The 15,443-nt window shown below is 52.1% G+C and overlaps 1 protein-coding gene across 1 annotated transcript in view; it reads right to left on the reverse strand.

The window, feature by feature from the left end:
* Positions 1-15,443, reverse strand: part of SMARCC1 (SWI/SNF related, matrix associated, actin dependent regulator of chromatin subfamily c member 1) — a 69,441-nt gene that overhangs the window by 21,536 nt on the left and 32,462 nt on the right. Inside the window, exons 20-23 of the mRNA XM_058045665.1 lie at positions 12,030-12,288; positions 10,492-10,653; positions 1,947-2,002; positions 39-153 (exon numbers count right to left, since the gene is read on the reverse strand). Of these exons, the coding sequence (XP_057901648.1) occupies positions 39-153; positions 1,947-2,002; positions 10,492-10,653; positions 12,030-12,288 (592 nt within the window). The remainder of the gene's footprint in view (positions 1-38; positions 154-1,946; positions 2,003-10,491; positions 10,654-12,029; positions 12,289-15,443) is intronic.

Consider the following 15,443-nt stretch of genomic DNA (forward strand, 5'->3'; position numbering starts at 1 on the left):
CTGGGCTGGGGCTGGGCAGCAGGGACAGCTCTCCTCACCTGTCTTGGGCTCGGCAGGCCCCTCACTCTCGGGCTCCTTGTCCACGCTGCGCTCGCTCTCCCCTTCCGGAACCTTCTCCCCTTCCTCAGGCTCGCTCTCGGCTTTGCTCTCCACCTGAGGGGAATGGCAGTGGGAGACAGGGGCGGGGAGAGGAGATTCTCACTGTTAACTCTGGGCATGGCCTTCCCCTGAATTCCTTACCACACTTTTAAATTTTTACAATTTTAAATTTTTACATTTTAAAAAAGCTGCTGCCTGGGCCAAATTTGACAGACAAACCCAAAATGTGAATAAAAGCAAATGTAAACTGGGCCAAGAACAGTGACCCAGGCCAAGTGGGGTTACTCTGTGGGCACAAAAACTCCTGAACTGGGATGTCTGGGAACATGCAGATTTCCAAGCCCTGAGTGAGTGCTCCCCACTTTTCTTTTCCCAAATGTCCCTGCTGATCAGGGAGGCAGAACTACCTGAAAACAGAGTGGGAAATAACCCCAAGGCTGCACTGATCAGCCCCAATTAGTCTGAACTCATCTGGTGAAGGAGGCAACAAGAAATATCTCCTGTTGCTGCAGACTCCAGAAAAAAAAAAATCTCCATTTATTTGTCAGGAATGCAGCAGGAATTAAAACAATAAATAAACAAAATTTTAAAAATTTAATTTACATATATAATTAAAATATTAATTTTATTAAAATACATATTAAATGTAATTATATTAATACATAAACAAATAAAATACTAATAATTTAAATTTAGAGTAATTTAGCAGTAACTAAACTGGTATTCTGGAATTGCTGGTTCAATCCCAGCTCATGTCTGAAACCCCCACTGCAGTGTGAGGTGCCTGTCTGTGGACACAGCTTATGAAAAAGCCACAAACGTGTTCTTGTGGTCGTTACCAACAGGCCGAAGGATAATGATAATCAGTGATCTTTATGGGCAGGGTGGATCACCCCCAGCACCACAAACACATCCATGCCCAAGGGCCAGCCCAGAATTGCTGTGGGGAGGATTCTCCTGGAGCAGAAAGGGCAGTGAAATAACTGAGGGTGTTTCAAAGGCAGCATGTCCTGTCTGGGGCAGGCATTTGCCCAGAGCCCTGTCCCAGAGCTGCCCAGAGCCCCCCAGGTCAGGGTGCCCCCATTGCAGCTCCAATCCCAGTTCCCACAGCATCCCCTGTCCCCAGTCCCTTCCAGAACCCCCCCTGCTCCCTCCCTGCTGTCACTCCACACCCCAGCTCTGAGCTGGAGCTCTGGGGAGGCTGGGAACTGTCCCTGTGGGGACACAGACTGTCACAGCTGCTCCTGTGTCACAGGCACCCCAAAACTCCTGGGTTCAGGGTTTGAGTGCCAGGAGCAGACACAGCCCATCACAGCTGCACCTGTGTCACAGGCACCCCAAAACTCCTGGGTTCAGGGTTTGAGTGCCAGGAGCAGACACAGCCCATCACAGCTGCACCTGTGTCACAGGCACCCCAAAACTCCTGGATTCTGCATCTGAGTGCCAGGAGCAGACACAGACTGTCACAGCTGCACCTGTGCCACAGGCACCCCAAAACTCCTGGGTTCAGGATTTAAGGGCCAGGAACAGACACACACTGTCACAGCTGCACCTGTGCCACAGGCACCCCAAAACTCCTGGATTCAGGGTTTGAGTGCCAGGAGCAGACACAGCCCATCACAGCTGCACCTGTGCCACAGGCACCCCAAAACTCCTGGGTTGAGGGTTTGAGTGCCAGGAGCAGACACAGCCCATCACAGCTGCACCTGTGCCACAGGCACCCCAAAACTCCTGGATTCAGGGTTTGAGTGCCAGGAGCAGACACAGCCCATCACAGCTGCACCTGTGCCACAGGCACCCCAAAACTCCTGGATTCAGGGTTTGAGTGCCAGGAGCCCCAAACTCACCTTCTCTGCTGGCTGCCCCTCTGCCTCTGTTTCCATCTTCTCCTCCTCAGCTCCATCTGAGAAACAAACAGGGAGGGTTTAGGGTTTAGGATCGTCCCCCACAGCCATTCTCTGTTCTGGGCTAACTAAAACCTGCTGCTCTCCACCAGTGGCTTCAGCAAAGGGCCAGCACAGAACTGCCACAGCCCAGGCTGCTCCAAGCCTGCCCTGGGGCACTTCCACCCCCCCAGCCTAAACCAGACCAGATAAAGCTCAACTGGTGTTGAAGTGAGACCAACACGAGGACAGAAGAAGGAATAATAAAGATGATGGTTAAGGAGTCTCTGTTCCAGGTGCTGGATGGGTGCACCTCATAGCAGGAGTGATGGGAGAGCATCCTGTGTTCAGGACACAGCCCTTGGAAATTCATTTATTGCTTTATAAAACATTGATTTAAAATGTTCCTGTAATGACAGCTGGTTCTAGAGATCAGGGGATAACAACCAGCCATGGAAACACCATGGAGGTGCCTGCATAATGTTCTAGAATCTAGAATATTTTGTGAGACTGTTTAGAAGTTCAAGAAATCCTAATTTATCCACAGCTCTGCAGGAGAAACAAGAGGAAGCTCATGGTCCTGGCCAAGGATTTCACAATTTATCTAGAGGCATTAAAGGAGCTTATTTAGATCCTGGACTGGGGTGATGCAGAACTGCTGGTGACAAGCCCTGATCCATCTCTAAGCTTCTGAAGACATCAGCTGGTGCTGGGGGTTCATTTTCAGTAATCCTCATTTTCCTGCTAATTCCTGTGTGCTACACTGAGAAAAACAAGGTACAAAGTGTTCTTCTTGAACAGCAACAGCTCTGTAGAGAAATTTTTACACAAGTTCCTTCCATATATAAGAAAAACCAACTAAAATGTCTGACTGAAGGGTAATGGTTTTCCTCTTGGCCTATTTTAAGATGATAAACCCCCTTATCTGAACTATCTGCCACCATAATTCAATTTAGGGAGGCTGGGGACGTTCTCCCTCACAGGTTTTATCTCAGAGTAAGGATTTAGTGACCCAATAATGTCACAGGGAAAATCTCGATTAGATTTTGTCAGACAGCTCTCTCAAGCCTAGGAGCAGAGTTCCAGACTGGGCTGGAAAGTGTCATTCCTCCAGGAAAGGGAAGGGCTCACAAAGAAAGCTGGATTCAATCCTTTGAGACAAAAAAGGGGAGACAAAGTGCAGAACACTGAGCGTGCCCAGCCAGGTGGAACTCAAACAAAAAAATACTGCATAGAAATATCTAAATTTAGGTGTTATTATTCTTGGGTGGGGAGGATCATTGAGATCATCCAGTGCCACCCTGCCATGGCACGGACACCTCCCACTGTCCTGGGGTGCCCCAAGCCCCTCCAATCTGCCCTGGGACACTCCAGGGATCCAGAGGAGCTGCTGAGAGACTGATGATGCTGCTGCTGCTGTGGAGAAATGCACAGGATCCCAGGATCCCTGAGTATCAGGTGCACCCTGTGCCTGATCCCCTCCTTGTCCCCAGCCCAGAGCTCTGAGTGCCACCTCCAGGAATTCCTGGGACACCTCCAGGGATGGGCACTCCAAACCCCCCTGGGCAGTTCCAAGGCCTGGCCACCCTTCCCATGGGGAGATTCCTCCTGGTGTCCTCCCCTGGCCCAGCCTGAGGCTGTTTCCTCCTGTCCCTGCTCCCTGGGAGCAGAGCCTCACCCTCCTGTCAGGTAGGATCTGCAAACAAACAGGACATCCCACAAAGACAAACTGCTTCCCAGCCACTCTTCAGAGAGGATTTTCTCAAGGAAAAGCACACAGAGCATCTCCAAGTGCCCTCAGATCCTCCTGGATGTCAGGACACACTGATGGACACCACCCAAACCCAGGTGCTCCTTCCCAAGTCCAGGGACACCTGGAAGGAAGGGATGTGTGACACCAAGATTATTCCAACATCCTGATTATTCCAACATCCTCCCTCCTGTGGTCCTGGCTGCAGCAGCACATGTGAGGTTGAAATGAGGCTGACAGCTTCACACAGGTTGTGGTCAATGGGTTTTGAAAAGCGTTTTCCTGCATCAGCTGCAGAGCCCTGACAGGCAGTGACAGCAGCTCCCAGGGCCACCAGGTCCCAGGGTGGGACACACGGGACAACAGCTTCAGTTATCCATTGTCAGTCTGGGGGAAATGAGTTTGCCTGGCTGGCAGCAGGTTTGGCTCTAAATCATAGGCTGCTCAAAGGATCCCAGGGTCACCGAGGTTGGAAAAGACCTCCAGGACCATGGAGGCCAAGCTGTGCCTGATCCCCACCTTGTCCCCAGCCCAGAGCACTGAGTGCCACCTCTGGGACTCCACCACCTCCCTGGGCAGCCCCTTCTGATATTTAACACCCTCTCCATGAAGAGTTCCTCAGAACAGTAGAGTCTGGTAAAAATCCCTAATTCCAAAATGCAAGGATGACACAAAGCCCCAAACATGCCTGACCTGCACAGCCATGGCAGAACTGCCTCTGGCCCTGGCACAGACACAAACACAACTGCACTGATTTTCCTGAGTGATCTAATGAGCTAAATGAAAATACATCCCAGAGGAATCGATCAGCCCGGGACAAAGGGGAAGCCTTGACTTCACGGAAAGAGCTCCTGAAATCCCTTTCCCTGCCCCAAAGATAGGGCCTTTCCCTGCCCCAAAGATGGTGCACTATCAACTTCAGCAGAGTTGATAGTGCACCTTGCAGGATGTGGGAATCAGGGGTCAGAGAATCCCAGAATTATTAAAGCTGGAATTCACCTCTGAGACCATGGACTCCACCATGTGCCAGTGCCCACCCTGTCCCCAGCCCTGAGCACTCAGTGTCACCCCAGCCCTTCCTGGGACACCTGCAGGGATGGGCACTGCAAACCTCCCTGGGCAGCCCCTGCCAATATTTAACAACCTTTCCATGAAGGAGTTGCTGCTGATGTCCCTGAGCCTCCCCTGGCACATCCTGAGGCTGCTCCCTCTCCTCCTGACCCTGTTCCCTGAATGAAAGGACATTTCTCAGGTCAGGAAGAGGCAGATGGTTGTGAGCCACCCCAGGACAGCTCTCAAGAGGGAAAATCCACTGGGAGATGAGGAATCATCACCTCTCCAAGCCCCTTTTTCCACCTGAACCAGCAGCTGTTCTGTTTCTACGGAATTTTATTCTGTTTTTCACATTACCTCCAAGAACACTGAGCCCTTTTTACTAACTCAGAGCTGAGTTCTGCCCAAGACAGTGACTGTACAGAGAACTCAAATGGCCTTCAGGTCAGCAGGGAAACCTGTGAAACATCTCCCTGCTAAGAGCTCCCTGTGTTACCAGAGAGATGCAGGAGCAGCAGATCTGGAACCTCTGCTGCAGTGAGAGGAGCAAACAAAGCTCTGCAAACAGCAGTGGAGTCACCTGCCTGAGCTGCAGCTCTGCAAACAGTTTAAGATGCCCTCCAGACAGCCCAGACTCCTCTGCTCTCGCTGAGGCAACACAGCCTGTCACATCCAGGCTGGGACATGAATATTTAATTGAGAGGAAATCCACGATAGCTGAGGAAACATCCCAGCCCTGGCTATGATAATGATGCTGTTATCTAAACCATCATTTACATTTCCCACCATAAATCAGGGCTGCACAGCCAGCAGAGCTCCTGCCTCACACAGCCTGGGGGCTCAGCAACAGGGGGGCTCCAGGGCAAGCCTGGGGAGCTGGGAATGCCACAGCAGCTCCTGTGAGAGCCACAGGATTCAGCAGGAGAGGAGTGATGGGCTCAACCACTGGGGGTGCAGACCCAGCCCTTGGGACACACTCAGAGCTATACTATTATTATATTATAACATTAGTATTATATTATTATAATTATTATTATATTATTGGCACTCTGGAATCTATTGGTTTAGGAATGTTTCCATCACCCTGGAGAGCAGCAGAGGAATCTCCCTGCCAAACATGACTAAATAACTGTGTGTGTGTGCCCTCCTTGTGTGTGGTTTTCTAGTGTGAGTGTGTGTTTGGGAATGACTCAAACCTGTGCCCAAAACGGTGAATTTAACCCTCCCCAGCACCATTTACAGGTGATGAGATGCAGGAAATCAAACCACAGTCCCTCACTCAGTGGCACAGAGCTGAGTGAGGCCCCCAGGATGGTGTCAGGGGAAATTCCTGTGGGACTGAGACCCGAAATGCTCAGGTAGCTCCAGCACAGCCCCTGCAGAGGCTGCCCTGAGAAATCACTGTCATTAACCACGGAAAGACATCAACAAAGACTTCCTAGAAATCATTAACCACCACAGGTGTGCTGGATATTCCCCTTCTCTGGAGCTTAATCCCAGCCCAAAGAGGGGATCCTCCTTTGCTCCTTTGCCCAAAGAGGGGATCCTCCCTTGCTCCCCTCTGGCCATTGTCACTGACACAGCTGCAGAGCAGCCCCAGTCATTCCTTCCACAGCCTGCACTGGGGCAGGACTCAAAGCTCGTGGTATTTATTGGTATTTACTGTGGGGGACTGTTGTAAAACCTTGGAGCAGATTGTGCAGAGCAGCTGTGGCTGCCCCTGGATCCCTGGCAGTGCCCAGGCCAGGCTGGACAGGGCTGGCAGCACCCTGGGACAGTGGGAGGTGTCCCTGCCATGGCAGGGGTGGCACTGGTGGGCTTTAGGGTCCTTCCAGCCCAAACCTTTCCGTGCCCCTACGAAAGCAGGAGACAGAGCCCACCACACTCACCACAGCCTCTGAACCATTCCAGTCTCCTCCTAACTCCACTATAGCCTCACTTTATCAACTTAAAAGGAATTAGCACCAGCTCTTAGAAAACCTAACAATGAAGACTTAGAAGAGGAGATTCTTGGGTATTAACTTAAGCTCCTCCAATCTGTTCCAGTCATTTTCCCTTTTCACATTCCATATTGACTATAATTCACTGATATGAAATAGTTTTAAAATTATTATGGAGCTCTGATATAATTTTACTTTTGAAATATATCAACTAATGAACTTTAATTCTGGTATGGAACCGTAGGCAGATAGCTGCATTGCAGCCATGGTTGCATTTAAATACAAAACCAGCATTCTGTGGTTCCATTACAGAATGGATGGAGGGACAGGACACGGGGAATGGCTTTGAAGAGAAAGAGGGCAGGGTTAGACTGGATATTGGGAAAGAATTGTTCCCTGGGAGGGTGGGGAGGGACTGGAACAGATTTCCCAGAGCAGCTGTGGCTGCCCCTGGATCCCTGGCAGTGCCCAAGGCCAGGCTGGATGGGGCTCACCTGGGACAGTGGCAGGTGTCCCTGCCATGCAGGGCTGGCACTGGATGATCCCCGAGGTCCCTTCCAGCCCAGCACCCTTTCATTCCATGCCAACATAACAGCCAGCGGGCTTTCATTCCCACCTGGAAGCCCCAGCAGGTGTTCCCAGCTCTGGGGTACAAACCTCAGCGTCCGAGCACAGCCCCAGCCCATGGCACAACCTGTGCACGGACACCGGGGGTCCCTGTGCCCGGCTCTGGGGGGTGGGAGGCACCACAGCTTGCTGAGTGACCCAGTTCACTCGGGCTGAGCAGCTCCCCCAGGGAGAGCCATCTGCTCCTGCCCTAATTTACTCCATTAGTCACAGCCCAGCACAAATCGCATTAACGCCGCGGGGCCGGGCCCAGCTCCTCTCACTGCTCACCCAGAGCTGCTGGGCTGGCACTGCCCTGGGAGCCCCGGAGCCACTGCCGGGCACCTCACACCCCCTGCCAGCCTGGGCCCACAGAGAGGGCCACAAAGGGCCAATCTGCCCTGGGAGCCTCAGAGCCACTGATGGGCACCTCACACCCCCTGCCAGCCTGGGCCCACAGAGAGGGCCACAAAGGGCCAATCTGCCCTGGGAGCCTCAGAGCCACTGATGGGCCCCTCACACCCCCTGCCAGCCTGGGCCCACAGAGAGGGCCACAAAGGGCCAATCTGCCCTGGGAGCCTCAGAGCCACTGATGGGCCCCTCACACCCCCTGCCAGCCTGGGCCCACAGAGAGGGCCACAAAGGGCCAACCTGCCCTGGGAGCCCCAGAGCCACTGATGGGCCCCTCACACCCCCTGCCAGCCTGGGCCCACAGAGAGGGCCAACCTGCCCTGAGAGCCCCAGAGCCACTGCCGGGCACCTCACACCCCCTGCCAGCCTGGGCCCACAGAGAGGGCCACAAAGGGCCAACCTGCCCTGAGAGCCCCAGAGCCACTGCCGGGCACCTCACACCCCCTGCCAGCCTGGGCCCACAGAGAGGGCCACAAAGGGCCAACCTGCCCTGAGAACCCCAGAGCCACTGACGGGCACCTCACACACCCTGCCAGCCTGGGCCCACAGAGAGGGCCACAAAGGGCCAACCTGCCCTGGGAGCCCCAGAGCCACTGACGGGCACCTCACACACCCTGCCAGCCTGGGCCCACAGAGAGGGCCAATCTGCCCTGGGAGCCCCAGAGCCACTGACGGGCACCTCACACCCCCCTGCCAGCCTGGACCCACACAAAGGGCCACAAAGGGCCAACCTGCCCTGGGAGCCCAGAGCCACTGACGGGCACCTCACACCCCCTGCCAGCCTGGGCCCACACAAAGGGCCACCAAGGGCCAACCTGCAGCCTGGAAACGGGGAAAAGTCCAAGAGCAAATGTGTTACACATTCAGGACAGGAGGGAATGGCCTCAGGATGGGCCAGGGGAGGCTCAGGGTGCACATCAGCAGGAATTCCTTCATGGAAAGGGTTGTTAAACATTGGAAGGGGCTCCCCAGGGAGGTTTGGAGTCCCAATCCCTGGAGGTGTCCCAGGAAGGGCTGGAGGTGGCACTGAGTGCTCTGGGCTGGGGACAAGGTGGGGACCAGGCACAGGGTGGACTCTGTGACCTTGGAGGGCTTTTCTAACTGAAATGATCCTTAGCAACCCACAGTGACACCTGTACTGGAGGAAGATGGGAAAGGGGAACAAAGACTGGAAGAAAAATTTAACTTAAGCTGACCTTATTTTAAAACAGCTATGAAATTAAACTCAGCCCCAGATGGAGTAACATGGAGATTTGGTTTATAGCTGACTTGTAAATAAACCCAAAGCTTGTCCTTCCAGCACAGCTTCAATGCCTGCTGTCAGCTCTGAGGAACAGGAGCAGCAGATGTTCCAGATGTTTCTCTTTCCCTTCCAGCACACAATGCCCACCATCCCAAAGCACCAAGCTGCCTCATGGCAAGTTCTGTCCCACTGAGTGCATAACTGAGATGTGTGACAGCAGGGCTGAGTGGTTTGTTTGCTTCTTTCCTAATTAAAAACTATCTTGGTGATTTAAGTGGCATTTTGCAATCTGATTTACTGGGTAGTTCTGCAATGGCCATTAGGAGCTATAAATAGCAGCCCTCTGTGGGCAGCAGTTGATAAGCGAGGAGCAGCGAGCACAGCCCCTCGTGATGCCATCCCACAGTCTGGCACCTTGCTCGTGTCCCTGCACAGGGTGACAGCAGGGAGCTCTGCAGGGCAGGAGCACGTCCCAAACCAGCCTCCCAGTCAGGCTCCATCTCATCCTGCTCAGCTTCACCCAGAGCCAGACGTGCCTGCTCACGTCCAGTCACTGAAATCAACTGTGATAAGCTGAACAAAGCAGGAGCCAACAGGGCTGAGAGAAAGCAGCAGTGACAAGATTGTGGATCTGTAACCAAACGAGGAGAGCAAAAGCCCTGGGGATGGAGTAAACAGAGTCTGCTCCTCCTGCTGGGCACAGTCACCAGGGCCAGCAGAGAGGGGCACACACAGCTTCACTTCCAGGGAGCTGCTCTGACACTCCAGAGCAACCAGGAACCAATCTGCACCAGGCAGGGTTTCAGAGGAGAGACTTAACAGCAGAATATTTGCTGAACACCACAGAAATTAAACCAGAGCTTGTTAACACACACAGGTAAAGCCTAGCAGAATTCTAGCCCAACCAGAGCCAGAGCTGGATTATCATGTGCCAGTCCAGCACTCCATCAGAAATGTCTCTGCTGCTGCCTCCACAGTGAGCAGCACACTCAGAGTACCAGATCCACCCTAAACCCACTGCCCAAACCCCCCTGTTTGCTTTAACACCACAAAGGCAGAAACAAAACTGTAGCTAAATGCACAGTATCATAAGGAGACAACAGATTTGTATTAATAATATTAATTAATTGCATTACTTTAGCAGAATTAATACTAAATTTAGTCACTTTAGACTGAAGGTCTTGCACAGCTTTCTATGCAAAAACTCCATGACTATCATTTTGTCTTGAATTCTCCAACACCCAACCAATGGAATGTCCTGCTCTGGTATTTTTGGTCAGCCCACTCTGTGCACCCCAAGCCACAGCATTTCCACACAGTGAGAGCAGGAGAACAAACTCCTAGAACTCAAGGTAGCACTGAAGTCCTTAGTTCAGTGTCTGAGTCAATCCTGCTGTGAGCAGAATGAGCCATCCCCTTCTCCCTCCCCACAACTTCCATCTCCTGCTGGAGGAGGAGAATTTGGAGGAGAATTTGGGGTTTCTCAGGAGGAGATGCAGCACTCACCCATCTTCTCAGGCTCCTCGGGGCCCGTGCCTGCAATGCAGCTGCTCTCCAGCCCGTAGGTGGGATCCACCTTCCCAGAGGCTCGAGCTGCTTCCTGCACCTTCTTCACGTGGGCCTCCACCAGCTCCAGGGGCACCTCCTCTCTGACCCGGGAGAACTCCTCTGGGGGACACGACACACAAAATGAGACATCCTGGCGCTTCTGCAGCAAATTAAGTCATATTTTCTCTGATCAATGTGCAGGTAAGCCCTGAGACAAAGGGGATTCTCAAATAGCTGAGTTCCTTCCTCTCACACAAGGTGGCTGATTCTGCCTTTCAGGTGTGGTAGAAGAGTCTCTTCCCAATTACACAAAATAGTGTTTTATGTGGAAAAACAAGGCAAAAATTGAGATGAACTATCTTATCGAGTGGACACATCCAACATCCACTCAAGACTTGGACCTTCTAGAGCAAGATGTCCCTGCCCATTGCAGGAGGTGGAACAGGAGGTCGTTTTAAGGGCCTTCCAACCTAGTCCAGTCTGGGAATTCTAGGATCTCTGGCAAATAATTTCACACAGGCAAAACAGGAAAAAAGCAAGATCCACACTGAATTTACCCAGAGCTGCACTGGTGACAGTGCTCAGAGGAACACAACCACCAGGTACAAACACATCAGGAGCAGTGAGGGCAGAAGGCAACACCGCCATTCCTGGACTCTCAGTGGCCTTCTGGAGCCACTCGAACTTCACACAGAGTGCCTGGATGTCACCCAGGGCAGCCCCTGCCCGGGCAGGGTCCCTGGGCTGTGCCCAGGGGGGTTTGGGATGCTCCAGAGAGGAGACTCCAGCCCCCCTGGGCAGCTGTCCCAGGCTCTGCCCCTCCATGGACAGAGGCTGCTCCTGCTGCTGGGGTTTGGTTTGTGCCACTGCTCCTGGTGCTGTCACTGAGCAGGGCCTGGCACCTTCTCCTGGCACAGTTTGGGAGATTTGTGTGCATTGATGGGATCCCCTGTGAGCCTGCCCTTGTGCAGGCTGAGCAGGCCCAGCTCCTGCAGTCCCTGCTCATCAGAGATGCCCCAGAGCCCTGAACATCCCTGTGGCCCTGCTGGACCCTCTCCTGCAGCTCCTTGGGCTGAGGAACCCAGAGCTGGACAGGACACCCCAGCTGTGCCTGGCCAGGGCAACGTGGCTGCAGATGGGATTTTGGGGAAGCAGAATACAAACCTGGGGAGAGCAGAGCTTCTCCTACATAACTGTACCCCCAACTCCTGTGTTTTACTGCTCACTGAGGAGTCTGCACCCCTGTGGCTGGAGGGGCAGGCACACATAGGGTGGGGCGAGGGACGTGGGGCAAAAGGGGCAAGCGATGTGGGGCATGAGGCGAGGGACATGGGGCAAGGGATGTGAGGCGAGGGACGTGAGGCAAAGGGGCGAGGGACGCGGGATATGAGGCAAAGGGGCAAGAGACTTGGGGCAAGGGTTGTGAGGCGAGGGACGTGGGGCAAAGGGGGCGAGGACGTGGGGCAAAGGGACGTGGGGCCAGGGCTGTGCCGTACCGAGGGCAGCCTTGGCAGCGGCCGAGGCCACGCGCGGATCCACCACGGAGGCCAGGAAGGCCACGGTGCTCATGACGGGGTTCCCAGACTGGCTGAAGGGCACGGGCTGGTAGGCCAGGGGGCCCAGGGAGGCGTCCGAGTTCTCCAGGTAGGGATCCTCGATGGGCAGGCGCAGGAAGTGCAGGATGCACTCGTCCTGCGTGCGGCTGCCCACGTGCTCCGACACCTTGTTCCAGTCGTCCTTGTACATCTCCAGGGCCTGCAAAAGGCAAAAGCGGCGGCTACTCGGGGAAAGCAACGCTGCTGTGGGCTGAAGGGTTATCCATACTGGTTATTGTGTGATGGAGCAGTAAATGGGGATCAGACAACTACTGAAAATGGGTGTTTTCTGGCACCAAATTATCTGCATAAGAAATGTGAGAATTTCCCAGAGGTATCAGTGACGTTGAAGCCACAGGGATCATCATAGGAGTGGATGCTGGTACTGCATCAGAATTACTAATATTTGCATAGTAGGTGTTTCCCCATTTTGCTTCCACAGAACTAAATCTGCCTTTCCTACCAAGTTTCACAATCCTTTAATTCCCAGCACTCCCCCCAAGGACTCTCTCTCTGCTCCCTCTCTGAACACAGAAAGCTCTTTGGGGCAGGAACAGCACCTATTTCTCTATTTCTTTTTCCAAATGTGGACTGGCTGTGATGGTGGAATCCAGTCTTTAGATCCAACAGATGCTATGGAAGTGGAAAAGCATCAAACCAATAGACCAGGGGAAAAGAGGGAAATCTATCCCACACCCTGAAGCCAGGAGAGACCAGCTCTGCAGGAGCTGTGCACAGTGTAATTTCTGTTAAAATCAGGGCTAACAAATCCTTACTGGCTAGACAAGGCACCTGATAAAGTAAGAACTTGCAGATCACATCAAAGACATAATTCTGAATTCCAGTTATTTTTAAACTTCCTCAATAAAAGTCTTAAAACAATTCTACAGCAAGGAGCTACTGAAGGCCTGCACTAGGTTCCTGAAAAACCAACACATTAATCCTGTAAAACTGTCCAAGTCACAGCCTAATAAATTATTACTCCTTAACAAGACATTTTTCTCCTTGAAAATTGTTTTAGTGCAGTATCTGGACAGTATAAAATAAATACTGACATATCCTGAACCATTAACTTTTACATTTCTGAGAGGATTCATGGTGCAGTCACCCAGAAAAGGCAAAAAAACCCATTTGAGTTTCTGGCAGAAGATGTTCAGTGTGAAAATGAGTTTTCCCAAGTAAATCCCTCCCACAAGGCTGAGAACTCCCAGAAATCTCAACCTTCCAGACTGACTGAACTCTCGGAGAGGGAGGGAGAGCTTGGAGCTGGATCTGACAGAGGTCCCGAGGAGAACACGCCCAAGGTGGGAGAGCAGAGCACACAGGGACACAACGTTCCTGTGCTGGGGTTTCAGCAGCTCCCAGGGACAAGAGGAAGATCCAAACTGAGCCACCAGCCTGGTGCTCAGAGTTCCTCCATCTGGGAAGGGCCCAGAACACACACCAACTTCTGTGGAACACCAGGACCAGGCTGGAGGGGGCTTGGAGCTACCTGGAATAGTGGAAAGTGTCCCTGCCCATGGCAAGGGTGGGGTGGGATGGGCTCTAACGTCCCTTCCAAACACACTGCTGTCTTCAGAGCAGCTCTGAAGTGGTTTAGTATTTGTTCAGCTAAAACAGAAGCTCTGAGAATTCCTCAAGGACAAAATATTGACCTGCCCGGGGCCCCCAGGCACGTTGCGGCTGCAGAGGGTCAGCTGAGGTCAGGAAAATGTTTGCAAAAATGCTCTTGTTTGCAAAGACGTGGAAGCAAACTGGCTACAAGGACAGATAATTCAATCCAAAGGCATCAGAGATCCACCATGGATCAAACTGGAGGGACATGCCCAAGCTGCCTCAGCGGCAGCACTTCCCAGTGTGATTTAAGCTCAAACCTGGCTCAAGTTCCTCTCTCCCAGCCAGGTCTCAGTGCTTAACTAGGGTGGAAGAGGAAAACCCCCAGGTTGTCTCCAGAAAGCCTCTGGCTCGCTGCTCCTTCCCTCCCAGCAGCAGGTGGGGTCAGCTGGGACACCCAGCTGGGTGGGGAGAACACCCAGGAGCTGCTGAAGACCCCGAGCAGCACCAGGAGGTGTTGGAGAGCTGCAGGAGAGCCCTGGGCTTGGGAATGACCTGGGACAGGCTGCATTGGCCAGCCTGCTCCCCAGCAGGGAATCACCATCCCCAAGCCCTGCTGAGCCCTTCTCCTGCCCCTGGGCCTCCAAGGGCTTGAGCAGAGGACAGACCGCTCAGCTCAAGGGAGACATTTATTCTCTGCTCAGCCCTTATTTCCCTTTCCCTGATTTCACCTCTGGGCTCTCAGTCCCCATCTCCATTTTTAACCCCACTGGCACACAGAGATCAGCTCTGCTTCTCAACTCCCAAATTTCTGCTTTCTGCTCCTCCTCCTTCCCCGTCTGTTGTTTTCCTGCCAGACAAACCCTCGCTCGCAATAAATGTCCTTCCTAAAAATAGCTGAAAATGCATTTAACTCTGCCTGAGCCGTGGGGACACGGACAGGGCTGTGCAGGGAGGCTGCTTTGGGGAGGAAAGCTCTATTTCCTTCCCCAAATTATTCAGTCAACAGGCAGAAGGCCAATAATTATATTTCAGATACGATTTATTATTTGGAACTTCGCTGCCTATCTATTTGCCCAAAGCTACCCTGAGGATTTAATTGGACTGAGCTGGCTTGTTACAGCAGAATTACTTATGCTTGAACTGATATACTCTTTACTGATTTATTCATGGAGCAAGTCCATGAAAAAGGAGGAACAAAAACATTATTAATTTAAACTCATTAAACAGAATTGCAATCTCAAGGTTTAGGGGGGTTTTGGTTTGTTTTAAACACAGGATATGTCACTGGATTATTTCATTGGGCTATAGCATGAAGTGTATGACCATAAGCTAAAAACATACAAACCAATGAATTTTAAATAACAGTACTATTAATATTAGATATTTAAATTATATACTTAAATAAATAAAAAAGGAAAGAAGTCGGTATATCAAGGCATTAGCCTTGTTTCTCCTTACAAGAATGCCATGGAAAACAGCTGTTTACACCCTATAAGCAAAATTTTTCCACATGCCAATAGAAAAGTATTGGCTAAACAGTGAATATCAACCTAAAATAAATAGGAAAAAAGGGGAGATTTTGGCTGTTTGATGACCACACTCCATATGTGTGAAGACTGAATCACAGCTGCTCATTTGGCACTGACACAGGTCCATCCTCCAGGCTTTTCCCCAGGAAATTAACTTTTCAATGGGTTTATTGACACATGGGAAGACAAAAAAAGCTGTAACAACCAGGCAATTGCAGTTTGCTCTGAG

The sequence above is a fragment of the Melospiza georgiana genome, chromosome 1, assembly GCF_028018845.1.
Source record: "Melospiza georgiana isolate bMelGeo1 chromosome 1, bMelGeo1.pri, whole genome shotgun sequence".
NCBI lineage: Eukaryota > Metazoa > Chordata > Aves > Passeriformes > Passerellidae > Melospiza > Melospiza georgiana.